The 27878-nt window shown below is 45.1% G+C and overlaps 1 protein-coding gene across 3 annotated transcripts; it reads right to left on the bottom strand.

The window, feature by feature from the left end:
• Positions 1 to 184: 184 nt before the first annotated feature.
• On the bottom strand, positions 185 to 26281 carry B3galnt1 (beta-1,3-N-acetylgalactosaminyltransferase 1 (globoside blood group)). Of its 3 annotated transcripts, none has more exons than XM_052180365.1 (3): positions 26212 to 26281; positions 4232 to 4295; positions 185 to 1943 (listed from the first exon to the last, which is right to left on the bottom strand). In XM_052180365.1, the coding sequence occupies exon 3, from the start codon at positions 1907 to 1909 to the stop codon at positions 914 to 916; it is 996 nt and encodes a 331-aa protein (XP_052036325.1). In that variant the 5' UTR covers positions 1910 to 1943; positions 4232 to 4295; positions 26212 to 26281; the 3' UTR covers positions 185 to 913. The 3 variants fall into 3 exon arrangements, with proteins under 3 accessions (XP_052036325.1, XP_052036323.1, XP_052036324.1); XM_052180363.1 differs by lacking the exon at positions 26212 to 26281 and adding an exon at positions 25734 to 26139; XM_052180364.1 differs by lacking the exon at positions 26212 to 26281 and adding an exon at positions 25272 to 25631.
• Positions 26282 to 27878: the final 1597 nt, after the last annotated feature.

Genomic DNA, 27878 nt, shown 5'->3' with positions numbered 1-27878 from the left:
TCCTGCCTTCCCTTTCCACCTTACACACAGCTGTAGGAAATGCTAAGACTGTCTCTGCCTTCAGTGCCTTTAGGAAATGCTCTGCCTGGAATTCTCTATTATTCCCAAATTCTTTGGAGGATAATGAGACAGACGAAGTGACATCCAGAAACACTGACTACATTTTTAAAAAACTGCACAAAGCTCAAATTATCTTGCTTTAATTCTCCATATGTTTACAGTACAACAGAGTTCAACAGATTACGGACAGTCAGTAATAACCTATGATGTCACATTAATGGGACTTTCAAACTTAAACTGATCAGCAGAGTGAATAAAACAAAGCTCAGATGTGAAAGGCATTCACCACAGAATACTGAAACCACCATAACCTTTAAACACTTAGAAAACTGAAATAACATTAAATAATTTTGATTTGATAACTCTGAAGTACCACATCATTGAATATCTTGCAAATGAAAACAACACAAATGAATTATTTTCAATGTAATTTTAGTAAAGCTTTTTACAGGAAATATATATATCTTTTAATAATAACCACCTAAAATACACACTGAACCATTATGTGACTAGACTATCTAATAAATACAACTCCACAGTTTTCTGGCTGTGGACTAGTTAGTTTGCTTTCGGGGAATTAGAATCTCTAATCTCCAGCCTGAGTCATCAGACTGTCTGACCCTTTGATTCTTAGCAGATCGCTCCTGTGAGTTATGCTGGATTTCTCTATCACCTTTAAAGGATCCGAGTTAAATCCTGTGGAGCCAAACACTAAGTCCAGGCCTTGAAGCTCCTGTCCGACCATGCTCCGTGAGCTTCAGTCCCCACAAGCCAGCACGCTCACTTCCAGACTAACTCTGACCCGCTCTCCCAAGTGTCCTTTCGCCCTTCTCTCGATGGATGAAGTATGGGCTTAATAATGGCACGTGGTGTTCCTCAGCATGACCTGCCAAAATGTGATGATCTCCTTGGAAGAGAAGCCATGGGCTGCAATCACGCGTCGGAGCTGACATACATCCAGGTGTATTCTGAACAGAAAGAAAAGATTTGTGTCTTCTGGAACATGAATGTCCACTTTTAACAAACTCAGACAGATGCCGACATAGACGTCCTCAAACTTGATGGGTTTCACATGACTCATCATCTCGTAGATCCTGGGCACCAGGTCACCCGACATGATGTAGCCCAGTCCACTGCAGTAGGGAGGGAACACCTTGAAAGGGTACTCTTGGTATGAAATGTGGTTTTTATGGAAAAATCCTCTATAGGAATAGTTATCAATTAGAGGATAACCTGTGAAAAACTTCTCCGAGTGGTTTAGGTTTAAAAGATACTTGACTAAATTGCCAGTGTTGATGAAAACATCGGTGTCTGTTTTCATGACATACTTGGCATTGGGGCAAAATTCAATTACCCATCTGAAAGCCATAATAGTTTTCAAGGTCAAGTTATTATATGTATCTAAAAAGTCTTGCCGTATAATATCGCCATAGAGAACGTGTTCGTCCTCCAAGGACAATGCTAAAGTGTTGTCTTCCCTTTCAGCCTGCTGGCCTAGTAAGAAAAACGTGAGGACCTCGTATCCCCACCAGGACTTTTTCTCACCCCAAGTGACCCTAATGGCTTGTCTGGCTTTCACATCTGAGGGGCGCGAGGTCACCAGGATGACCAGGAATGGGTTCTGATGAGAGCAGTTCGAATGTTCCCGGAGCGTGAAGCGGAAGTCTTGTCTGTAAATTGGCTCATACTCATAGAAGTACATCCAGTTCACACGCTCGATCACATTGTAGTGGGGAAGGCTGAGGTACCACATCACCAGGAAGCTCAGCAGGGACAGCAGCAGGAGGCTCCATTTGAGGGATCTCAGCGACATCCTATTGGGAAGGGTAGTCAGGACCGCCGGGGCCATCCACAGCCGCAGAGAGGTTCAGAAGGCACAGGATCTACAAGATGGAGCAAGGGCGGGGTGAGTGTCCCCCACCCCAACATGTCAGCTGATGTCAAACGGTCATTTATTTAATGCACACAAATAGACCCCCATCCAGAGGTGCACATCAAGACCCAGGTTAAAACAGACCCAGGAATCATTTTCAAACACCACCACTCACTTTACACGAGTAACTGTAATCCTAGCTACTTGGGAGGATTTGGCAAGAAGATCACAAGTTCAAGGCCAGCCTAAGTGACTTAGAGAGAGACCTTGTTTCAAAATTAAAAGTAAAAAGAAAGATGGAAAGAAAAATAAAGAAAGAATGATGGAAGCTAAACAAACAAGAGCATGAAATCTCTGAGTTTGTGCTGGGCTCATTTTATTCCATTTATGTTGCATCAAATGCCAGGATTCTAACCTTTGATAACTGAATAACATTCCGTCTTGTAGATTACCACTTTGCTTTATCCACTCATTCATCACTGGAATCTCCAACTGATTCCATAACCTGGCCGATATGCTGCACTCGGAGAGCAGGTCTCACGTGTTCTCTGAATGTATTGTAAGCAGGATTTCTAGACTGTCCAACACAAGCAACACCACTGTTACCAATTTATCCTACAAAAATTAATCCAAAAACAATGTGGGTCCTTTATAATACAAAAACAACCCACGATTTAAAAGTCTATCATTGGGTTGGAGAGATGGCTCAGCAGTTAAGAACACTGACTGCTCTACCAGAGGTGCAGAGTTCAATTCCCAGCAACCACATGGTGACTCACAACCATCTGTAAAGGGATCCGATGTCCTCTTCTGGTGTGTCTGAAGACAGCTTCACTCACATATATAAAATAAATAAATAAATCTTTAAAAGTCTATCATTAGGAAACCTTTGGGGTGAAATTATAGCTCCAGCATTCAACAGGGTATGTTCGCTCATTACTTGAAATTTTGTTTCCCATGATTTCTTCATGTCACTGACTAAAATATGGAGCAATAAACATGATGTACACCTCCTTTGAAAAGACAGAGTGATCAACACTCTGCATAGTGAATCCTATGTGCACATACGCAGAACAAGGTATCCATAAGGATGTGCTTGACCAAGTCAATACTTATGTCTTTGGAATTTCCACATCTTTCTCTTACCTTCTGTATCACTAGATTACAAATGCATTGATTTAGATTTCCTGTCTTGCTTTGTAAATAAAAACAAAGCAAAAAAAGCTGGATTTTGTGCCTGCATGGTACCAAGTCCCACTAAGTGGGGGTGACCCTGTGCAAAAGGCTTGGGAGCCCCAGTGGCAGATTGCGTGCTGAGTGCCCAAGGGTCCAAGTACACTCCCCAGTCCTACAAAATCAAAATAAAACAATTGCTAGGGGAAAAAAATGAAGTAGAAAATGACTGAGGAAGACACCTGTTGTCGCCCTCTGGTCTTCGTACACACACAACTGCATCCCCATAAACACTCACACGAGCAAGTACACACACAAAGTGAAATTAACACACCAGGTAACATGACAAGTGGGGCTGGGGGATGAGTTGCTTGGTAAAATGCAGGCCATGCAAGCCCGAAGACCCGTGTTCAGATCTTTAGCAAGCACACAGATGCCAGGCGTGGTGGCACATGCCTGCAACACCACCTGGGTGGGGGTGGGGGTGGCTAGGTAAAGACAAGTGGACCCCTGGCGCCTGCCAGCCGCCCAGGCTGGTCGATTGTGAGCTCCGGGCTCAGTGAGAGGGCATATCTCAAAAAACATGGAGAAAAATGGAAAGTCCTGATGTTGACCTCTAGTCTCCATACACCTACACACACACACACACACACACACACACACAGAGAGAGAGAGAGAGAGAGAGAGAGAGAGAGAGAGAGGTGGGAGAGATAGGACACTGTTTTTTTCAGAGGACCTAGGTGTTATCCTACCACCCCACATGGCTCACAACCACCTGTAACTCCAGGTCCCAAGGACCTGATGTCCCCCTCTGGCCTCTGTGGTGACTGCACACAGGTGCTACACTTTCATACCTGCAAGCAAACCCTTAGATAAAATACTAAATACTAATAAAATATTGATATAAATTTAAAACACATACATACATCTTCAGTAAAAATAAAATATAAATAAGCCTTCAGCACAAGCAGAAGAAGAACAGATATGGACCTCTACCTCCTGAGGGGAATAACAGAACAATCACGTAGTACCGGGAAGATGTGAGGAGAGCAGCGCAAGGTGTGGCAATAGGAACCGTGAATGAGCGACGCCGCTGTGACGCACAGCATTAGGGCGCCAGCTTACCTTAACCACGGGGCTTCACAGCTTGGCTGAACCTTTTGCTGTATGCTACTTAGAAAGCTCACACCTAAAACAAAACACAAAGTGTTTAAAAGCTAAGACACAGGAAAGTATGTACCAGGAAAATGCCAATCAACCACTTAGGACTATAGTCCATAGCTAAAAACTCCTATCACACCTTTTAAGTAAGGAACATTTAAAAGAAAAAAAATCCTGTTGCTAACAAAATTTCTATTTGAATTTCTCTTTATACCACTGTGTTTTGTGTTTGCCTGCATGTGTGACTATAACTGCATGCATGTACCTGTGTGAAGTGTTCAACAAAAACACCCAAAAATCTAACAATCATAAAGATGCATCGTAAACATAAGCATCAGAGCCTGACCCGCCAAGATTTTCTCAGAAGTCCTAGAGAAATGACAAAGGAACTTTAGTCCTGTGTCCTTGTCACCAGCAGGCTCAGCAAAGCTGGCCTAGGGCGGGGCAGCCCTGGAAGGAGCCGAGGTTGCAGCTTCTGGGAACCTGACCTTCCCGAGCTGTCTGAGGTATCCCACATATATATACTATGTAAGTATATATAGTATATAGTATATATGTAGTATATATATATATATATATATATATATATATATAGTATAGTATATACATGTGTATATGTATGTATGTATGTATGTATGTATGTGTGTGTGTATATATATGAGATACAAGAAGGAAAGCTTCTTTATAAACTTGCTTGGGCCAGGTGTGGTAATGCACAGCTTTAATCCCAGCACCCTTGTGACAGAGGCATGTGGATCTGAGTTTCAGGCTAGCCTGATCTACATAGTAGGTTCCAGGACAGCCAGAGATACACAGAGAAATAAGTCTTGAAAAGGAAAAAGGAAAAATACCCCAAACTTGCTTGGCATCAGCCACAGGCTTACGCGAGGCCTCCCGGTGGTCCCAGCTGTTGTTTTTGTTTTGCTTTCTCTCTCATCCCTGCTCCTCCGGTTCAACACCTCGCCAGCTGCGGGACACTCACTCCTGCTCCCTCAGGACAGTGCCGTGGAGGAAGCAAACCTAAAACATCTGCTTATAAATCCAATCCCACATGACTCTGCCTCCCATGTTCTGGGTGACAAGTAGGCATTGCCACTCTGGTCTTCAAGAGTCTGTCCCCACCAAAACCGACGCTGGGATTTGGCCCCCAGCGCGATGGAGTATATGAGGTAGTGTGGGGAAGAAGCTCGGCCTTCACCAAGGGATCAACACAGTTCCTTCTGAAAGCAGGCCTGGCAGGTCCCCTGAGCCCCTCTTGTAGATGAGCGCCTGTGCCCACCTATTATCTCTTATCTCTTCCCACTTCATGTGCAACAGCATGCAGACCCTCTTGAGAAGCTAACACGCAGCACCGTGCCTTCTGGTTTCTAGTCTCACGGGCTAAACATATCTGTTTCTTAAGTGTGTTTGCTAGCCACAAACGTTTTGTTGTAGCAACAGATAATAGCTATAGTCCACGGAGACAATGTACTATCAGGCAGGTGACTACTCCACTCTAGAGTGTTGTTGCTACAAACATTAGATGAAAGAATTCCTGGCATGCATGAAACTCAAAAATGCTAATTAAAAGAAGCCAGACACTAAGAACCACATTCTATATTAATGCATTTGCATAAACTATACAGGAAGTAGAGATTCTATAGCCATAGGGTAAGTAAGGGTTACGCCTTTTTTTTCTTTTTCTTTTTTCTTTTTTGGTTTGGTTTGGTTTGGCTTGGCTTGGCTTGGCTTGGCTTGGTTTGGTTTTGGTTTTGGTTTTGGTTTTTCAAGACAGTGTTTCTCTGTGTGGCCCTGGCTGTCCTGGAACTCTGTAGACCAAGCTGGCCTTGAACTCAGAAATTTGCCTGCCTCTGCCTCCCAAGTGCTGGGATTAAAAGCAGGCACCACCACTGCCCAGCAGGGTTAGGGGTTCTATTGCTGCAATGAAACAGCATGACCAAAAAGCCAGTAGGGAGGAAAGGGTTTACTTGGCTTACACTTCCACGGCACTGTTCGTCATGGAACTAACACAAGGCAGGAGCCTGGAGGCAGGAGCTGATGCAGAGGCCCTGGAGGGCGCTGCTTACTGGCTTGCTCCTCATGGCTTGCTCAGCCTGCTTTCTTACAGAACCCAGGACCACAGCCCAGGGATGGCACCACCCACAGTGGGCCGGGCCCTCCTTCATCAATCTCTAATAAAGAAAATGCCTTAGGACTGGATCTTACGGACTCATTTCCTCAAATGATGTCGCCTTAAGATGGCTCTAGCTGTGTCAAGTTGACGTGACTAGCCAGCATGACTAGCCTCATACAGTGCGTGTGGGGGCAGTGATTAACATGAAAGGGGCTGGAGGGCATCTAGGGGTGATGACAGCATTTCGGAATGTCACAGTGGAGATGGTTATGCAGCACTACACTTAGCAACACCACTGCATTGTACACCTGAAATATAAGGCTGTTAAAATCTTAAGTTTCCTGTTTTTAAAAACCAAACATTGGTGTAGTTAGGAGTAGAGAGCCAAGATACCTGTGTTTATTTTTGAGTAGGTCAGTAATAAGAGAGAGTTAGAGTCCCTTCTGCATATTTTTCTGATGGAGTACTAAATGGCAAGACCTCTATGGGATGCATCCTTTTGTTGGTGGCTTCAAATTTATCTCACGCAGTTTCATGTGTCTGAAATGATGTGTTTTTACAGCATAGTTCCTGCAACACTGCTATGGACAAAACTCCTACACCCAATGACAATGCACTGCACACGCATCCACAGTGGACTATTACTCAGCTATTACAAGCAGAAAGGAAACAGCAACGATGCCCTGTGTCTGCCAGTATGAAAAGGTGTCTACACAATATAAAGAAATTAGAGGGGAAATAAATACCACCACCTTTTTACATTTATTTCTCATGTGTGTACATGTGTGTGTTTGTGCATTCACATGTATGTGGAGGTCAGAAGACAACTTGCAGGGGTCAGTTCTCTCTCCCATGTCGGGCTGGGTTGTCAGGCCTGCTCTGATCTGCTGAGTCCTGTCATACTTCTGTGGTAGGAAGAGGAAATTTAAAACATATTTATACAGTGTGGTAGTTTGGATAAAAATGGCCTCTATAGTCCCATAAGGATTATCACTATTGAAACTATTGAACTATGCATTAGTTGAAGTAGGTGTGGCCTTGTTGAAAGAACTGTGTCATTTGAGGTAGGCTTTAAGGTACTCAAACCACATCCAGTCTCTCTCTCTCTCTTCCTGCTGCCTGCTGATTCAGATGGAGAACTCTCAGCTCCCTCTCTAGCACCATGTCTGCCTGCATGCAGCCATGTTTCTTGCCATTGGCAATTAATGTATTGAACCTCTGAACTGTAAGCCAGCCCCAGTGAAATGTTTTCCTCTATGAGAGTTACCGTGGTCATGGTGTGTGTTCACAGCAATAAAAACCCTACCGAGGTTAATGCTCATTAGAAAAGAAACAGAAAGATAGTCACAGAGATGGGAGCAATGGGGCAGACCAGAAGAGGGTGAGGGAAAGACTTTGTGATGTCACGAGTTGTACATGATTTATTAAATCCACTTACTCATTCTTTACTTTATATACATAGATATTGTTTGTTTGTTTGTTTGTTTAAACAGGGTCTCACTATGTAGCCCTGGCTGTCCTGGAACTCAATATGTAAACCAGGCTAGCCATGAACTCAGAGATCCACCTGCCTCAGCCTCCCAAGTGCTGGGGTTAAAAGCGCATGCCACTGTGCAGGGCTAGGATTTTATGTATTTATACAATGTACTGCGACCACGCTCACTCTCTGTTACCCTCTACTAACCCCTCCCATTTCTGCTGACCCCTCTTCTTCCCTACTAGTCTGCCTCTGCCTATTTCAGTTTAGCCCTCTGAGTTTAATTAGGACCACTTTCTGAGCACAGGTAGGGTGCCATTTACTGGAATGTGGGCAACTTAGCAGAGGCTATACCACTGCAGAAAACAGCAGGTGTAACTGAAGGCCTGACCTTGGGCAGGTACCTGTGGCACGTTACCCCAGTCGTCAGCTCTCAGTCTTTCTGCCCTCTCCCATCCTGCCAGCGTCTCTCAGTCACCACTCTCACAGAAGGAACTGGCATCTCAGTTACTGAGCAAAAAAATCTCTACCTTCTCCCCCTTTCTGCTCAATCCCAGTTGTAGCTCCCTCTAGTCCACAGATGTAACAGTCTTAAAAGTGCCTAGGACCAAAACAGCTGGAAATAATTCAAACAAACCTAATCTACTTTTTTTCAGTGGAAGGCTTCTCTGAGATTTCAACATTTATTCTCTAGTTTATGTTTATCAAGTTATCAAAACAAAGAATCTCTTTTAGCTTTCAGTATCTCTAGCAGAAAGAAAACCACTTAGAGAATTAGCTTTCAGTGTTTCTAGCAGGGAGAAAACCACTTAGAGAATTAGCTTTCAGTGACTCTAGCAGGGAGAAAACCACTCAAAGAACTCTGGTCCTGGGAGACTTTACAGACATCCCACTGAAATGGCTGCTCTGGATTATTTTAAGTAATAGTTTGGAGTAAACGAATATTAGCTCAATTACTTTTATGTGATTCAATAAAGTTGACTGCCTATGTCCCTGTGGTACATCAAGTCCACTCTGGTAGAAGACTTACATTAATGTATGCCAAGAAGCACACATTAAAATAGGGTTCAGACCTTCATGATTGAGGGATCCTCCCACAAAATAAATAAGATGGTTCATAACACACTCCATTCAGGACAACTCCAAAAGGTGAGCCTCCTAACACTCTCTTGCAGGTGAAGAGAGAAACAGCAACAATATGTTATTCACAAGGAACCACCTGCTACCTGGCATGCTGACACTGTAGCTCCACCCTCCCAAGGCTGACAGCAGACAGACTGTAGTGGTGGAACACACTGCCGGTACCCAGGAGAAGAAACACATGTGAGAGTGGCTAAGACGAGGCTCCAGCAGCCCTCCCGGTCAAGCTCTGCCTCTGCGTGTGTGGAGCCACAGGAGTGCCATGTCTGTTATTTCATCTTAGAACCTGCATACTTCTTTGGGAGTCACACTTGGGAACCTAGCAGATCGCTGTGTCTATTTGTCATGGTTGTAGTGAGTGTAGGCAGATGACTACATGAACCAGTGGGCTCAGGCCCAGCTGTGTGACAGGAACACCAAGTTGTTCCAAGGTTGATGCATGGTGGGGGAATGTCTTAGTTAGGGTGTCACTGCTGTGAACAGGCACCATGACCAAGGCAAGTCTTATAAAGAACAACATTTAATTGGGGCTGGCTTACAGGTTCAGAGGTTCAGTCCATTATCATCAAGGCAAGAACATGGCGGGAACATGGCAGGATCCAGGCAAGTATGGTGCAGGAGGAGCTGAGAGTTCTACATCTTCATCTGAAGGCTGCTAGTAGAATACTAACTTCCAGGTAGCTAGGAGTAGGGTCTTAAAGCCCACGTCCACAGTGACACACCCACTCCAACCAGGCCACATCTACTCCAACAAGGCCACACCTCCAAATACTGCCATTTCCTGGGCCAAGCATATATAAACCATCACAGGGGAAACTCGAATAGAACTCTGCACATCCCATTTGGGGCTAGCAGATCCTCAGGAGTTTGCTGCCTGCCCACTGATCCTACCTTGCATAGGCCCTCGTGAAAGAGCGACCGTGGGATACGGGTTTATAGCTTTTAAACTCAGTGAAACACAACACAGGAAGCAGCCTTACTGCTTATTACGCCTGAAGACTAAAGGTTTCTGCCCTCAAAACCCGGAAGTGAGTTCTTAACAGGAATAATAGCTAATCACTTGTGTAGACACATTTCATTTCATGTCACAGGAAAGGAAGGCAGGTAAGGGAAGGAGCAACTAAACAACAGTAAAGGGTTATGCAAAGAAAAGCCTGCAGAGGTGTTCTTCGCTGTAAGAATCAGAGCCCACCACCCATCTGCTTACAGCCTGGGCAGATTCAAAGGTTTCCCTTTTTGGCCCGATGCTGGCCACTACCAGGGCAACAAGTAAGTCAGCTAAACAATGTTAGATGATAAAGATCTCTTGTGGTCAACAGGGTAGAGACAAAGAATCTAGTGAAACAAGTGACCTTGGTTCTGAAAACCAAATTACTTTAGTTTGGTAATTGTCATATTTCAACCCAAATGGAGGTTTAGAATGGTATGACACTCCCTCTTCTTGTTTTTATTAGCAGGTGTAGCTGTCATTTATATCATTACCTTTTGCTGGACAAGGGCAGTGTCCTAAGCAGGAAGCCTGTGGCAGTCTTTGGAATCAGAAATTTTGAAGGACGACACAGTAAGAGGGGAGTTCTTTTCCATGGCCACCAAACCAGCTACCTAATGTTTTTCCTTCAAAACTTGAGACTCTAAAATAACTTAGGAAATGGACATCAGATCACTGTAGCTATAGCCAACTGACATGGGAGCACAGGAGGACTTAAAACCTCTGTTCTTGCTGACTTCTATGCAATGGAGGAATCATCAAGGGAACCCAGATATATGGACTTTGATGCAGGATCAACGAGACAGTGATATTTGGTATAGTCTTAGTCTGACTTTGTATAAGCAAGAGAAACATTGGTAGAATTATATATAAAAAGCCTTCTTTTGGGCTGGAGAGATGGCTCAGCAGTTAAGACACTGACTATTCTTCCAGAGATCCTGAGTTTAATTCCCAGCAACCACATGGTGGCTCACAACCATCTGTAATATGATCCGATGCAATCTTCTAGTGTGTGTCTGAAGACAGCTAGAGTAGTCATATAAATAAAAATAAATAAATATTAAAAATATAAAATAAAAATATCTATAATATTAAAAAGTCTTTTGCTTATATTTATGTAAATATAATTTTTTAAAAAAAATATCTTGTTTACAGTTAGGAAAAGTCCTCTAATCTGATTGCACTGAAGAAGATGTACTGTATCTGGCATGTCAGTGGCCCTTCTCAAGTTTAATAGGGAGGTCTTTAAGGCCTGGGTCATTTGTCTATATTAAAGTGTAGTTTACATACACATATACATAATTAATTACTTTAATCTTGAGTTATACTTTCCTCCTGGACATTTAAATCACAGAACTAACCATGAGCATGGATAGAAGAGACCAGCACCCAGGAGTTAGCCGATGAGCCCAGTAAGGAGGAGGGAGCCATCGGGACTCCAACAGTATGGCAAAGCCAGGAGTGGCCACCAAAAATCCCATAAGCAGGAAAAGCCTAGAGTGGCCACTGGAACCCTCATAGCAGGGCAAAGCCTGAGGGGCCAGCCTCAAACCCCCTAACAGAATGTGGGGAACACAGTATGGGGAGACACAGCTACAAATGGCCACGGCCTGAGCATCCTCTGAGAGGACAAAGTTTCTAAATAATAAATAACAGAATAGATGCCAGAGTAAGGAATATTTATGAGACGTCAACTTTTTACTGTTAAGGAAGATGCAGGGAAGGCATCAGAAAGCAAAGACAAGTTTTAACTGAGTTGCTATCTACAGCCCTCCTTAAAGTTAATTCCATTCTATAGTTTTGGGTTTGGGTCACGGAAGTGATAAGTCACATATTGAAGAAGATAATGGATGGAAAAACAAAACAAAACAAAACAAAAACCTCAGACATCTGTGATTGTTTGGGCTTGGATCTGTCAGTTTACTTGCTGTCTTAGTCACTGTTGTATTGCTGTGAAGAGAGAACATGGCCTAGGCAACTCATATGAGAAAGCTTTTAATTGAGGGTTTGTTTATAGTTTCATTACATCATGGTAGAGAGCACGGAAGCAGGCAGGTGTGGTGCTGAGGTAGCTGAGAACTAAATCCTGATCTGTAAGCAGGCAGGCAGCCAGGCAGGCAGGCAGACACAGACAGACAGACAGACAGACAGACACACACACACACACACACACACACACACACACAGAGAGAGAGAGAGAGAGAGAGAGACAGAAGTAGCTGAGAACTAAATCCTGATCTGTAAGCAGGCAGGCAGGAAGACAGACACACAGACAGACACACACACAGAGAGGGAGAGACAGACAGACAGACAGACAGACAGACAGACAGACAGACAGACAGAGATGGAGAGATACTGGCCCACCCCTAGTGACATACACTTCCTTGTAACTAGGCTTATACATATATATACATATATATATATATACATACATACATACATACATACCTGGGAGCCACTCTTATTCAAACCAGCACACTTATGTTGAAATTCTGATAACAGAGTTATATAGACTCACTTTAGTTCTAACATAAGCACAACACAGCAGTATTCAGTGTAATAACAGACACATGATCTGCTTGAAAACAGCACATAATAGCAGATGAGGAAGACAGGAACCGCAATTGAGACTAGCTGAGTTTAAATACAGCTGCCTCTAGACGCTTCCAGTACAGCCGGTCTAAGTAACCAGACGTGGGGAGCCCAAGACTGTCTTCACTTGTACTCCTAACAGAATCAAGATCAGCATCGGTATATCTTTGAGAAATATAGCAAGCAACTTTTTAAACATCCCTCAAAAATAGTAGGATTTGAGAAATATTAAGTATGGTCCTGTCCTTTTTTAAAAAGGTAAGAAACCATTTGAGGAAACCATTTGTTTGTTTACTTCCCAGGGACTGACTGTGAAAAACTTCCAAATTATTAATGATGGTTGTTCACTTACAATCTAGAGTTTGTAGATTGTAGTTTGTACAATCTAGACTGAGTTTGACAGGTATCCTAGTTAGGGTTACTACTGCCGTGCTGAAACACCATGACCAAAAAGTAAGTTGGGGAGGAAAGGGTTTACTTGGCTTACACTTCCACATCACAGTCCATGACAGAAGGAAGTCAGGACAGGAACTAAACAGGGCAGGATCCTGGAGACAGGAACTAGAGCAGAGGGCGAGGGGTGCTGCTTACTGGCTTGCTTACAACCCGCTTTCTTATAGAACCCCAGACTACCAGCCCAGGGGTAAACCCACCCACAGTCCGATGGGCCCTTCCACATCAGTTACTAATTAAGAGATGCCATACTGCCTTCGGCCCAATCTTATGGAGGCATTTTCTCAATTGAGGTTCTGCAGCACAACAGGCCCAAACTAAGTTTATATAACAGGCCAAATTTATAAACAGATTTCAATTTTTGAGCAGTAATGTAAGTTTTATAGTTATTATGTAATTTTTCAGGTGTCCTGAGTAGAAATCATTTTGTAATTTTTTTTTTTAGTGTTACAGTAGTATCCTCCCAGCAAGTGATAGCTTTATCCAGTTGGATAGCATACCAACACATCTGGAGAAATCGAATCAGGTTTAAATATCCCATTTAGTAAAAAGAAAATAAAACAAATTCTTATGTCCTTTTCCTAAGGCCAGTTTTGTAAGCATTACTAAGAACTGATCAATACTTAAGAAAATCGTATTGTTGTGAACAGAGAATCTGGCATCCATTTTATCTTGATGTTAAAGAATTTTGAATTGAGGAATTATAATTCTGTTAGCATAGTAAATCTTTTAAAGACTATTATATAATTTTTTTTTTTTTTTTTTTTTTTGAGACAGGGTTTCTCTGTGTAGCCCTGGCTGTCCTAGAACTCACTCTGTAGACCAGGCTGGCCTCGAACTCAGAGATCCACCTGCCTCTGCCTCCCAAGTGCTGGGATTAAAGGCATGCACCACCATGGCCTGGCAGAATGTTGCTCTAGTGAGTTTTTTGTTGTTGTTGTTTTTAATGGCTTTTTTTTTCTCTGAGACAGGGTTTCTTCATGTAGACTGGCTGTCTTTATATAAATCTTTATCTAAAATAATATTTTTCTTACCAAAGATATATTCTATAATTCACATTTAATAGGTAAAGGAGAACTCAGGAAGTCACACTGTCTCAAAGAAGTTAGTTCCAACCCCAAATACACCACAGAAGAGAAGTGCTATCAAACATGCATCCACACTGGATTCCAGCCTTCTCCAGAAAAACACAACTGGCAGAATGCGCATGCCCAGGATATGTCAGACCGGCTCACACTCACACTGGAGACCTGACTTTCCCAACGGTGGCTGTGCCCCGACAGGTAAGTCTGTAGGAGAACTTCCTTGGTGGGAGAGGAGGACTGTGCCCTCTGAGCAGTTTTACTCTCCTGCCTCGCCCCCTTTAAAACACCATCTTATTTTTGGTGGCTTTGTGGGAGTAGAGCTGCAGCCTGACTGGGAGCCCGGGGGTAGGGTAGAGATAGAATTCAGAAGAGGGGATTACAGCTTTGGGTCTCTGGTGGATGTGACCCTGAGGTAGGAAGACAAATAGAGGTGTGGCTGAGGGTGTTGCAGGCTAAAAGGGAATTTAGAAGGGAGTACTGGACACAAATTAGTTCTATTAAAATGCAACTGAAGGGGTGAATCGGGTAGGCGTGGACAATAAGGAAGGAAGGGCTTTGCCTCCTAGACTTGGTCTTAGCAGCACTTTGGCAGTGGGGGAGGGGAGAGGCTGTGTCTGTATGAGGTGGCAAGCAGGTAGGGCAGTGGCCAGTTACCTCAGACAGCCTGGAGGCAAATCCTGCTGGGGAAACAAAGGATCAGTCACCCCCCAAGGAGAAAGCCAGTGGGATAGTGGGATGTCTAGACAGAAAGCCTCTCAGAGGAACAGGCAGCAGCAGCCGCGGTCAGGTGATTCGGAGTGGAGCCACAGAAAGGGAACCAGAAAGTAAGCATTCGGGACCAGCTACAACCTCCCTTATCTGGCCAGGACTGAGTCTGGCTGGCTGCAGAGCTACTGTTGATTAGCAGGGGGCTCAAGTGGGGGACAGGAAGTGATGGTGGGGGACAGGAAGTGATGGTAGGCAGCAGGTGCTCTTCAGCCGGCCAGAGAAATGAGTTTCTGGAGAGATTTTAGTGCCAGCTTTAGAAAGGTGAGTGGTGAGTGCTCAGTGGAGGCGTGGAGGCAGAATGATGGCGGCCTTAGCACTTTCCCTCGGGTCAGGCGAAGAAGCCATGGTCTCTTAGAGTTTGGAAGTCAAACAATCCACCCTCTGGCCAGTGCTGGCCATACTAGAGGTAGTACTTTGGCCAGAGCATATTCAGTAGAGCATGAGACATTCTGACAATGGAGCCTTAGTTTGTTGTTTGTTTGTTTAAAGAGGATTATTGGCCTACTGAGATTTTTCCTATGTATACTGCATGCCCAAAAGGGCATTCCCCCCAGCTGGCTATTTTGTAAGAGGCCTATCAAGGGGCGCAGACATCTGCACTGATCTTTGAAGGAGTATGAAGTACTGTCCAAGGAAAACTCTCTGCCCATAGATGGAGTTTTGGAGGAAGAGCTTCCTGAGGAGGGGAAACAATCTGGAAACTCGTCCACCGCGGAAGAAAGCAATGGCAGTGATCCTCTGGTCAGAGTCCTTCAAGCAGGAGTGGGAAGCCAGCCGGAGGGAGGGACAGAGGGAACTCCTTTGCAGAGCCACAACTGGACTCCCCATAAGATCAACAAGAAACAAAGAAAGGAATGACCAATTCAACAGCACCAGCTTTTATTCAGGGGAAAAACTTATTGGTTCTTTGTGTTAGAAATGGAGCTTGCAATCAGCTTACAGGAGGGGGTCATTATTGGGTTGTGTGGTAATATTAATGAGAATGGTCCCCATAGGCAGAACTGTTTGGAACAGGATTAAGAGGTGTGGCCTTATTAGAGGAGGTCTGTCACTATGGGTGAGCAGAGGGAAGAAAACCTACAGTAAACTATTGTTTCTACTAATTACCTAGGTCATGGTGTGTAGGAAAGTAACTAAAAATGGGCTACTATCGTGACAGGTCTGACTTTTTTTTTTTTTTTTTTGAGGAAAGTGGACAAGTTTGTGGCTTTGGACTAGAAAAGTGGTTAAATGCTTTAGAAGGCCTTTAATGGGACATTCTAGTAGGAGTTTGCAAGATAGCAGTATAGAGAACAACATGTACTCTGGAGGCCTAGCTCAAGAAGTTTCAGAAGGGGACAGTATCAGCAACCATGTTAAAAGACCATTCTTGTGCTATTTTGGCAAAGAATGTGACTACTTTCTGGTCCTAAGAATCTGCCTGGGGTTTGAAGAGTTTTGAAATAATTTCATTGGCAAAGGAGATTTCAAGACAGCCTAGTATCAATTCTGTCATATTGTTATTAATAATCAGTTATGCTGATCTGTAATGAAGAGGAGCAAGGGGGCAAAAAGCAATACAAAATACACAGTCTGAGGAGAAAAAGACACTATGAAATATGAAATGTAATGCTGGAGCCATGGTTGTGCTGAAAAGATGATTGTGTGTGTGTGTGTGTGTGTGTGTGTGTGTAGGTGTGAATGGTGCCCTTAGGGCAGACCCCACTCAGCCAATCCTACAACTTGTGAAAAGAAAAGGCCTAAGGAATGAGCTGTTCTTAAAGAGCAAGGACAAATTAAGCCCATGACTCCAGAGAGGCCCCAAGCAAGCAGCAGAAGCTACAGCAGCGTCAGCCACGGGCGCTGGCTTTAGAGTTATGAAGGATACAGGAGGAAAGGGGTTGTGCAATCTTCCTCCAAGGTTGAGGGAAGCTGCTGAGATCAGCCATAAGGCCAGGGTCCCTACACGGTGGCCCTGAAGGGAAGCTGTGAAAATGAAGTGTAGGTTGCCTTGGAGACGCCCACAGTGGTTGAGGAGTCAGAGCTATGAGATCTCTATGAAGGAGAGCCGCAGACAGGGTGTGGGATCCACCCACCACAGGAGTGTGTTACAAAGAGCAAAAACTTAAACTTCATTAAATTGTAAGGGTCATCCAAGGAGGTGTAGGCAACTACAGATAATTAGTAAGTGCTTCTGATCTGCTTCTCAATTTGGTGTTCAAATACACAATCTACAAAGTGGACAGAAATCTTAAGTGCTCAGCATCCCAAGTATATTAAGTTTGGTAACAGATATAATTGTAATATCGTGTCTATTAATTATAGTGCTGGGGAACCCCATATAGCAATAATACATCTTTGAGGGAAATTCTGAAGTAGCAGTCTTAAGCTAAATAAACTAATTCATAAACCAAGCAATATAAATCCATACTATTTAGTTGGAGCCCTGAGTTAAGCATTAGCTGTCTTCACAGTGCACTCTGCTGTGTTTGGTAGACTCCTCTGCTAACGGAAGCGACCTCTGCCATGTGACCTCCGGTCTTCTCCCCTTCTCGGAACCCAGGGCGCACTTTGCTGTTTAACTTGGGTGCCAGGATATAGCAACCAAATCAGCAGTTTCAGAGGGTGAAGGGACCACAGGAGGCTGGATCTAACTCCCAGACGATTCCAGTAGGTCAGCTCACCTGGGATGCGAGAACCACAGAGCCCCAGCCCTCTTCCCAGAGGTCCTGAGGCAGTCATCTTAAACAATAACCAAGTGGCTCCTAGACTTAGGGACTTTGAGAAGCTTCGTTTACCAGCTTGAACTGACCTTTTCACCTCGGAAGCACTGGTTAATTTTTCTACGGAGTAGATAAACAATGCCTTCTGCGCGGGTCTTCTGTGACGAGCACGTGAATGTGGCCCAGCCGACACCTCAGGCGGAGCTGGCAGAGCGGAGTAGGTGTGCTGCCGCTCTCAGCAGCCACGCTCCATGCTTCCAGCTCTTATCAGCCTGTATTTTGTTTATAAAACCTGTAGCTACTTCCAAATGTGATATGACTCCACATGCTCTACAATAGAGCTAAACATGCAAATAAAACCCAAGGGGTCTACCTTCTCCCTCCAATTAGCATGCCTGCTAGACCCCAGGTTTCCAGTTCCTCCTCTAGGTCCAGTGCCCGTTGCCTGAGTCCTCTGCAGTGTCCCAGGCATCCCTGGACGTCATCCACAAGCTCTACTCTCTACAAGTCTCTCCACCCCACAGCCACCTTGCACTGACTTTCCTTTCTTTCTGGCCATGACTTACACTGCTGTAAGACCTACTGTAGGCACTTGCGGCAGACACACAACACATGACCCTTTCTGTCTGAAGCCCGGGGGCGTAGTGAGCACTGAGCCACTTTATTTGAGGGATATGCGTATTTTTAATTGTTTTTACAATTACTTAGTGTGTGAGTGTGTGCGTGTGCATGTGCATGTGCGTGTGTGTGTGTGTGCGCGCACACACGTGCTCTCCCAGTGCACACATGTAGATGTGAGAGAGCAACCCGTGGGAGCCAGTTCTCTTACCCATCACGTGGGTCCTGATGTCAAGCCCACTGAGCCATCTCGCCAGCCGGCTATGCAATTGATAAACTTACATTTATCTCCTCGCTGAGGCCCAGCTGAGCACTTTGGGAAAATAGCTTTTATTGACTCAAGATAGTGACTCAATTGGTATATTTACTTAATTTAACAGTGTTAAAAAATGAACTACACTTTGTCAGAGCAAATTAAAAACTTAACATTAAAAAAGACTTCCTTTCTTTTTATATTCAACTTCTTCCCTTTTCCCTCTTATCATGCTGCCAACAGCGTGGTCCTGGCAGTGGAACAGGCACAGTTCTTCCCATTTCTGTCTGTGTGATGACTTTGATAACCTTTTGCATTAGCACTAATGCTGTAATTGTTCACTTCCATGTAAGGAAAGCATAACTTAGGGACTCGAACTGTTAGTGCAGCTCTGGGGCTTTCGAGTGCTCTCCTGTCCACCTGGAATCTAACTACTACATTGTGAGTCTTGTAACTTGTCTTATCTTCTGGCCTGAGGTCCTCACACTATATTTCCTCAGGGATGAAAAGAGGAAGCCTGGGTACCGGGGGCACTCTCTTCCAGGCACCTCCCACCCAGCCCTTCCCGATTCTTCCCCAGACAGTGTCCAGCTTCACTGTTCGGCTATTAGCGACATAGACACAAGAGGCACTAGGAATCCCACCTGACTAACTCAGCCCACCTTTTGTCCGGGGTTCCTTCACACAAGGTCCAGAGAAACCCAAGAGAACACAAACATCACCTTCTGCACTGAAAGCTAGGCGCTTAAATGGACAAAACAGAAACTGCACATTTAAGGATAGCAGCTAGCCAGCTTCAGAGTGGCTGGTCCCTCATACCTGGGCTTCCTGTTCATACAAAGTTCTAATTGCTCAATTTCTGAAAAAAAAATGATTTTGAATTATACGTGCGTATCCCTGGCACCCACACATGTCAAAAGCATTGGAATCCTTGGAACTGGAGTTACAGGTGGCCATGAGCCACCTGATGTGGGTGCTGGGAACCCACATCTTCTACAAGAACAGTACACATAATATTGTGTATAATAATGAACCTGATGTATTCATTGGCTTTAAGGAGAAGCCCACACTGAGTACCACTCCCTGAGCTGGTTAGACAGTCTCAGTACTTAGGAAGTTTGACTACTCCACCCCCAGCTGATGGTTGCAGCACCACTGTCAGCTGTGCTGGGAGAGAGGCGGGGCGGGGGATGGGGTGGGGTGGAGGGGTGGGGGGCTTTCATCCAAGCCTGATGGTAATGGAGCCTGCTGCCTCCGTGTGCTGGGTAGAAGGTGAGTGAGTGGGCTTTCAAAGAAAAGAGCTTACAAGCTTTATATACTGCTTATCAAGACAGTTTTCTTGTAGTTACAGCAATCTTGAAGATAGGGCTTATTCCAGACTTGGGGGTTGGGGTGTGCAGGGACCTTGGGTTAAGGAGCAGATAGGACCGAAAGCAGCAGAGACTTCTGCCTACCGTCACTCCATTGACTCTTGATACTTTGTAGTGAGGTTAGGGAAGAGGTCTTTAATTTTTCTTTCTTTTCTTTTTCTCTCTTTTAAAAGGCAAAGTGTGCTTTACAGAAAAGTCTGTAGCTGTGGCAATGTATACATTAACATTTTGCTGTAACACTCTAAACTGTGCAGTCTTTCAACCAGATTTTCAAGACCCGAGCAGCCCATGAATAGGTGGACCTAGAATCTGAACCTTTTCAGTATTAACTTCTGTGCCCATTTTCCCCACGCAAGGTGACAGTCTCCAGATTCCTGGATAGCGCAGAGCCAATGGAGGCAGAGAGAGTAGACCCTCGGAGTTCAGGGGACAGGCTGAGAGCAGGTGGGACTCAACAGTAAGGGAGCAGGGCCAGGGCAGGGGGCCTGGGAAGGGAACGGAGAGCTCACCCATCAGGAAAAAGGCCTCTGAAAGCCGAGTAAAGCTTCACCCACCAGAAGGGAGTTCGAGCAGCTCCAGCCAAGGCGCCCACCTTTGCCCTACGTTAGCACCAGCCCAGATCTGTCGTCTCTCTTCTCCATCAGGCTAAGACAGTGTTAGAGGCTAAGACAGCAGTGTGGAAGACAAGTCCACCTTGCAAATTGCTGCCACTCAACACAGTGTAAGGCCAAAGACTATAAGTTTAACCTGAACCTCATGAGTGAAACCCATGAAGAGAAAACTGGAAAGGTTCCCAGTTCAAACACCTCCAAATCAGCAATCAGTGTGCAGGATAGGGAACTAAGCTGCACTCTCAGACTGTCAATGTCTAACAAAGGTGCAAATTACACAGTTCACACTAACATAAAGGACTACTATCTTAATACTATGGTGGGGGGGGGGTACTGGGAAGGTGGCCATGTGCTAAAGCACTTGCTGTGCAGGTGTGGAGACCATACACCCATGCAAACATCTGGGTCCAGCAGACAAAAGAGGAACTCTGGGACTTGCTGGCCAATCTTCCTAACCAAATCAATGTGCTTGAAATTCAGGGAGAGCCCATCTCAAATAAATAAGGTGAGCACTAGTGAGACAGACCACTGGGTAAAGGTGTTTGCCACCAAACCAGCTACGAGGGCCTGATTTCAATCTGCTAATGCCACGTGGTGCACACAAAGACTGACTCCTGCAAGTTGTCCACTAACTTTCATACACACACACACACACACACATTATCTCACACACACACACACACACACACACACACACACATATATATTCCGTGATATGTGTGCCTACATACAATAAATCTGTAATTAAAATTAATAAGGTGACAAGCAAACAAGGAATAAAGATGTCCACCTACACACACACATACACAAACATGCACTCACACACAAACATGTCCTCACATACACATGCAATAAAAAGAAACTGGGTAACTGCATTTCAAAACCAAAGTCTGTAAGCAAAGCAGTAGCCAAAAGCACTGTTTGAAACTCTGCCATCATGGTGGGACAGGTGGCTGTGTATTGATGAGATGCTTTTAAAGGTGATGGGATGTCTTTATTCTACCTTGTAAGAGTGTCCTCAACCAGCTGGGCATGCCCGCACATGCCTTTAATCCCAGCACGGGTCGCAGAGGCAGGCAGATCTTTGTGAGTTTGAGGCCAGCCTAGTCTACATGTTGGGCTCCAGAACAGCCAGGGCTACCTAGAGAGAACCTGAAGATCCTCCCCCCTACCCCCCTCCCTACCTGCAAAGTTTATTCATGGTGCACAGCTCAGGAATTTTTCAGAATCCTATCTATATTCTGTCTAAAGGGTGGGAAAAAAGTTTGTTTTCCACAAAAGGTAAGATAGTAAATATTTTCTTTGCAGGTCATAGGTCTCTAGCTGGCTGCTTGACTCTTTTGGGTTAAAACAGGGGAACCATGGGCAACTACAAGCACACATGTGCAGCTAGGTTCCCCACAGACAGCAAAACTGAAGGATGCTCAGATGTGTGTGTGTGTGAGCGTGCAAGCACACAATATTTACATATAACATGGATCCCTATGCTTTTTTAAGATATAATTTTATGTATGAGTGTCTTGCCTGTATTTAAGTGTACCACACAGAGCAGTGCCGGGGAAAGCCAGAAGATTCATCGGGCCTTCCTGTTAATGGCATTAATGACAGCTGTAAGCTGCACTGAGGGCGCTGGAATGTGAACCCCTAGGTCTTCTGGAAGAGCAGCTAATGCACTTAACCAGAGTCTACAATGCAAATATGACACACATAGCTGTTCTACAGATTGTTTAGAAAATGCTGACAAGAAAAGAATGTCTGCGCATTTTTTTAGGACACACACTTTTTTTCTAAATATTTCTGTTCAATAGCTGGTAGAATCTATGAATACAGAACTTATGCATCCTAGGACTGATTATATCTACCAAACAGACATCAGTCTGGAAATGTTTGTTCTAGATCTATGAAAGTCACACCTTACATTAATAAAAGCTCCAGAGAGTAATGTCTTAGGGTTTCCATTGGTGTGAAGAGACACCATGACCAAAGCAACTCCTGTAAGGGAGAACATTTAATCGGGGGCAAGCTTACAGGTTCAGACATTCAGTCCTTTATCAGCAAGGCAGAAAGCATGACAGCATCCAAACAGGCCCTGGAGGAGCTGAGAGTTAGTTCTACAGCTTGTTTCAAAGACAAACAGGAGAAGACTGGCTTGCAAGCGGCTAGGAGGAAGGTCTCAAAGTCCACTTGTACAGTGACACACTTCCTCCAACAAGGCCACACCTCCTAGTAGTGCCACTGCCTGGGCCAAGCACCTTCAAACCACCGCATTTATCTTGTCTTTTTTTCCCCATTACCCAAAGGAGGCATACAACTGAAAGAGTTCCTAGGCTAACAAATGGCTCAAGAGGAATAGACCAAGCTGGGAACTGTTACCTCGGCTGTGTAGAGAACAGGAGGGCAGAAGACCTGACTTCCTAGTTAACTATATTCAGGGTCAGAGACACAAGGCAGAGGAGAGTTATAGTCTGGTGTTGCCTTCTCCTTATCACGGGGCTTCAAGGAGCATCTCTGCTACAGTTCTAAGGCCTCGCCCAAGTTCACACCTTCCCTCCCTCCCCTTCCCTCTAATTCAGAGGAAGGCAAGAATCTTGCTTAAAAAAAAAAAAAGCAAATCAATGCTTATGCAACTTTTATTAAAATAAAATCATTTTCCGCAGTCCCTAAGGAGATGTCTGCCGACATCCTGCTGAGCTGCAGCTGAGAGCACCCTTGGGCTCATTTACAGGCAGGTGCGTGACCCTCCTCCAGGACTGTACCTGTGAGATGGTGCCATGGGGCTCGACACCGCAGAGTAGATCCCTAACGCACGCACACACAGCAAACTGTATGGATGGCGTAGCAGTATAAATAGGAAGAAGGCATCTCCAGAAATGACATTCTAGCTTTTATCACGACAGAGAAGAGCTGGAGGCTGGAGCGATAAATCACCCCTCCCCTCGGGGAGAGCTAGGCATCTAGTGAAGCATTTATTAAAGATAAAGAATTTACTCTAAACTCAAGGTTAAATATGAACTGTTATCAAGTTTTCTTGAAGTACCAAAGTACTTAATAAAAATTCAACTCCGAGGGAAGATATATTATCCAAATGACTTAGTAAAGCTTAAATCTTGGACCTCTTCAAATCTTCTGGGGAAAGAAACACGTGAGAACATACTAAAGCTTGTAGCTTATGTCAACGATATCTGAAACCGGGACAAGGAGCCACATTGGGCATTTTCAGCTAATATAATGCAGAACTAAGTTCAAATTAAAAATATGATAGATTCCTCCTTAAAGAATTTCAGATGAGATTATATCACTAGATAAATACGTGTATGTGTGTGTGTGTGTGAGAGAGAGAGAGAGAGAGAGAGAGAGAGATTAAAATTGATTCTCTGCTTTAGTTAAAATAGATCTGCAGCAAAGAACTGAATTTAAGAAACCATCAACCAAGGGGTACACTTGGCTCTAGCTGCATATGTAGCAGAGACTGCCTGTCAGGCAGAGGTCCTTGGTCCTTGATTACCCTACCTCCATTGTAGGGTAATCAAGGGCGGGGAGGTGGGAGTGGGGTGGGTGGAGGAAAACCCTCATAGAAGTAGGGGAGGGAGGATGGATAGGGGCTATCCCAGAGGTGTGGAAACCGGAAAGGGGATAACATTTGAAATGTAAATAAAGATTATATCCAATAAAAAGAGAGGAGAGGAGAGGAAAGGAGAGGAAAGGAGAGGAAAGGAGAGGAAAGGAGAGGAAAGGAGAGGAAAGGAACTATCTCTCTTGGGGCTGGAGAGATGCTGTGGTTGGGAGCACTTGTTGCTCTTGCAGACTAGAGTGCAGCTCTTGGTTGGGAGCACTTGCTGCTCTTGCAGACTAGAATGCAGCTCCTGGTCCTCTTGAGGAGGATCCAGTCCCACCCATAACTTCAGTCCTCAATGTCCCGCTTTGACCTCACCAGGTCCTAGGCATGCCTCTCACACACATACATACATGAAGCCAGAACACATATAAATTTCGTTTTAGAAAATATTTTTTAAACAGAAGTACTCTATTTTAACATTAATGCTACCACAGCTAAAACCAATGGTCTCTCCCTGACAAATTGCTTTAGGGCAAGTTCTGCCTCAGCAGGCTCTTTCTGCTTAGTTTCTGGATAGGCCCGGGTGCTTCCTTCATCTCTCTTCTCTGCTGGTTCCATTCGATAACCAAGAACTGTATCTGAACAGTTCTGATAATGAAACATATTTTAATGCTGCAATTCCCCAATGGCCATTCATTTTAATTAAACAAACCTTTCCATGTGAAAGAGAGAAAAAGCCACGCTTTTCTCTCAGTAAATGAAAGGTCCCTTCCTAGAGCCATGGGATTCGGTATGAGGTGTCAACACTTTCGAGAGCATAAACTCCCTGCTTCTGCCTCAAACACCCTAAGCTAAAACACAGATTTGTTCTGGGTGAAGACTGCAAACTCTAATCGTTCTACCTCGGAAAACAAATGGTTGAGCAATTCCTTCCTTGGCAGTTTCCTAACAAAGCAAGCCCTTCTCCTAAAGGCTGGGAATATGAAAAAATATATAATCTACTTAAGTCAAAAATCAATGCCTGCCTTTTTTAGTCTTGCAGTCACAGACACCAAATACAGCTAATGTGCCGCAGCTGTCAGAATCCTTTACAACCGGAGAAAGTGAGGCTCCTCCATCTAAGACTTCCTTTACAATGCTTTGTAGGTTCACTCAGACCTTTTATTAATTATGTAGCCTTAATCTTCAGGAGTCTCCCCCTTCCTCTTTCCAAATCTCCCATTCCCTTCCGCTAGTCCGTCCTCCTCGCCATCCCTCCCCCATGGAGCACTCTCCTACCCTGAGGACCACAGGCCCTTTCCTGCCTGGAATGTGCGTTCCTCCCTCGGGGCCTGCTGCGGGTCCTCCGGCCGGCGCGCGGACAGTGTTCTCCGCTTCTCCTTGCCCACTGTGACAACCAGGCCACCCTCGAGGTTTACATCGCCCGGGGCAGGGCAGGATGGATCCGGGCGGCCCGGCCGGCCGAGCGCACTAACCGCGCCTCGCCAAGTGGCCCAGACTCTCGGGTCCCTGGTCCCGATCGATCCTCGAGAGCCAGCCCAGACCAGCCGCGAAGGCCAGAGCCCAGGGCGTGGCAGCTCGCGGCGCCGCGCTCCACCGCGCGGAGCAAGCAGCGCCCGGGGTCTCAGAGCCCTGACCCAGGAACCTAGAAGGCTGCGCCGCGCGAGAAAGGGGCGCTCGGCCGCCGCCCAACCGACTCCCCGCCCCTGCCGCCCGCCCGCCCTCCCGCTCCGCACTCACCTCGCGCGCCAATGGCCCCCGCAGCGGTGCGCGCGAACACCGGCTCCCGCAGCTGCACGCACGCCGGGCGGGCACGCGGACAGGCGCGCGCTTTCTTCACGCACGCGCGCGCGCGGGGTCCCCGTGCCCGCAGCCCAGCGCCGTTAGAGCCACGGCTGCTGGCCTTGGCCGCGGGCGCCAGCATCGCGCACGACGCAGGCTTCGCGTATTACCCCCACCCCTACCCCGACTCTTTGCCACGTGCGGTCTTCGGGCGAGCCTGGTTGAAGAACGGAGCCAGCAGATTTCACCTTAGGGCTGACCAGGAAAGGAGGAAGCCTTGGCACTTCTCCTTTGGGAGTGCAGGGAAGGAAAGCTTTCGTGTACTTGGAGCAGAGGCTCAGGGAATCCTGGCACCCCGCCCCCACCCTACGCCACCCCACCTCCACCCCCCACGCCCAACTGCCTCTAGAAACAGTCCATTGCTATGAAGACTTACTTGGTCAGCTCCACTGAGTTATCTCCACCCAAATGGTGCCTCTCTGGGGGAGGGGGGGGAGGAGAGCTGGGTGTTGCTACACTGGCTGTGTTTATCCCAGGACCTAGGGTGGAGGTGGTTCCATTCAAAAATAAAATTTTCTGCTTTCTGTCTAAAGGTCTCTGGAAACAAAGTGTCATCTGAAAACAAAGACTCATTCTGGTCTCTTGGCTTTAGGATTGTGAACAGATTGGTCTCACTCCACTGAAAACGAAACAATTTTTCAGTGAACACCTAAATACATGCAATCCAAAATTCAACAATTCACAAGAATCGCTTTCCCACCCTTTCCTAGACGCTTTAGATTGCGTTTCCTAAACTAATGACTTCAACATAGCCGGGATCAGCATTATCGATTTTGAGAAACTAGAATTGTACAATATCACCTAGTATGTATGCCATGTTCATGTCAAAGAGTCACATGGGTTTCCTAGAAAGATGATCTTATCAAGTGTAGAATATTGCTTCTATGAGTCCATGTAGAATAATATGTAGATGTAGCACAACCTGTTTTCTTCCCGTAGCAGGACTTTTGGAGGTTGTTCAGTTCTGTTTGTCTGATGTTCTGCTGGGAGCAGCATGATTTAACTTACCTTTAGCTCGGTAATTTAAGTGGAAGGTTCTTGAATCAGAAGCTTGATGTAATGGTAGGACTCCTTCATACATTCCATAGAGCACTGCGTATTGTTTCCCATCGAGGAGAATATGAACTCTCAAACACAATCTCAGTTGTCCCAAAGCCATGGAAGTAAGGAGAGGTATTCTCCAAACTGTTCCATTATAAACAAAGATGGAGAATGTTTCTCTTCAGCGATTAATAGGCAATCTGTCAAAGGAAAATTTTGAAAGTTCTTTGGAGGAGTGTATTTTAAATTCCTTAGGGAACAGAGCGTACTTAAAACTAATGTGTAGATAAGGCAATAACACTCCCAAGATTGTCTGATGGAACGGGTGGTGGCGTGTCCTTTAGATAAACTCTTGTGTCCAGCCTTTAACATAAAAACCAGCTGTTGAGAGTGTCATTTAACTATACAGGACAATGTCCGAGGCACTGGAGCCAAATTGGTGAACAAGACCCTTTAAGACTCACACACAGGGTCATTTCTCTTGGTCAGACTTTCTGTGGAAGTAACAGGGTAGAGGGATATCGTAGGAGTGTCTCAACAGGAGAACAGTGTCACACCACTGAAAATCTGCTGGCATTAGCAAACTAATTTTTTATCAGTTGTCCCTTTGCATTAGGTGCTTGTGTTTTCAGTACAAGGAATTGTGACATCAATCAAGAGACTTTGAAAACAAGCCCGTGTACCTAGATATGTAGCATAAATTACAATCTAGATTTTCTGGCACCTATAACCTCAGAAAGCCGAGCAGTAGAGCCAGCAGAATTAATTGAAGCTAGCTTTCCTCAAAGAGTCCCTAGCTCTGAGTTTTGTTTGGGTCTCCTGAAAGTATCTATGAATACTTTTACTAAATACAGAGATGGTCTGCAGGGGCTTATGATGTATGTTTTAAGATTTGAATAAGTCTGGGTGTTTCCTATATTAACATAGGCATATAAGGTCAAGTTTCCACTATCCATTTCAATAGTGGAGAGAAAACTGTTATCTTTTACTTCAATCTTCTAG

Source organism: Apodemus sylvaticus, chromosome 4, assembly GCF_947179515.1.
Source record: "Apodemus sylvaticus chromosome 4, mApoSyl1.1, whole genome shotgun sequence".
In the NCBI taxonomy this organism is placed as follows: Eukaryota; Metazoa; Chordata; class Mammalia; order Rodentia; family Muridae; genus Apodemus; species Apodemus sylvaticus.
This window is presented reverse-complemented; position numbering and strand designations above follow the sequence as displayed.

Coding starts and splice junctions, on each gene's coding strand:
- B3galnt1 (XM_052180365.1), bottom strand. CDS start 1,909: ATGGCCCCGGCGGTCCTGACTACCCTTCCCAATAGGATGTCGCTGAGA.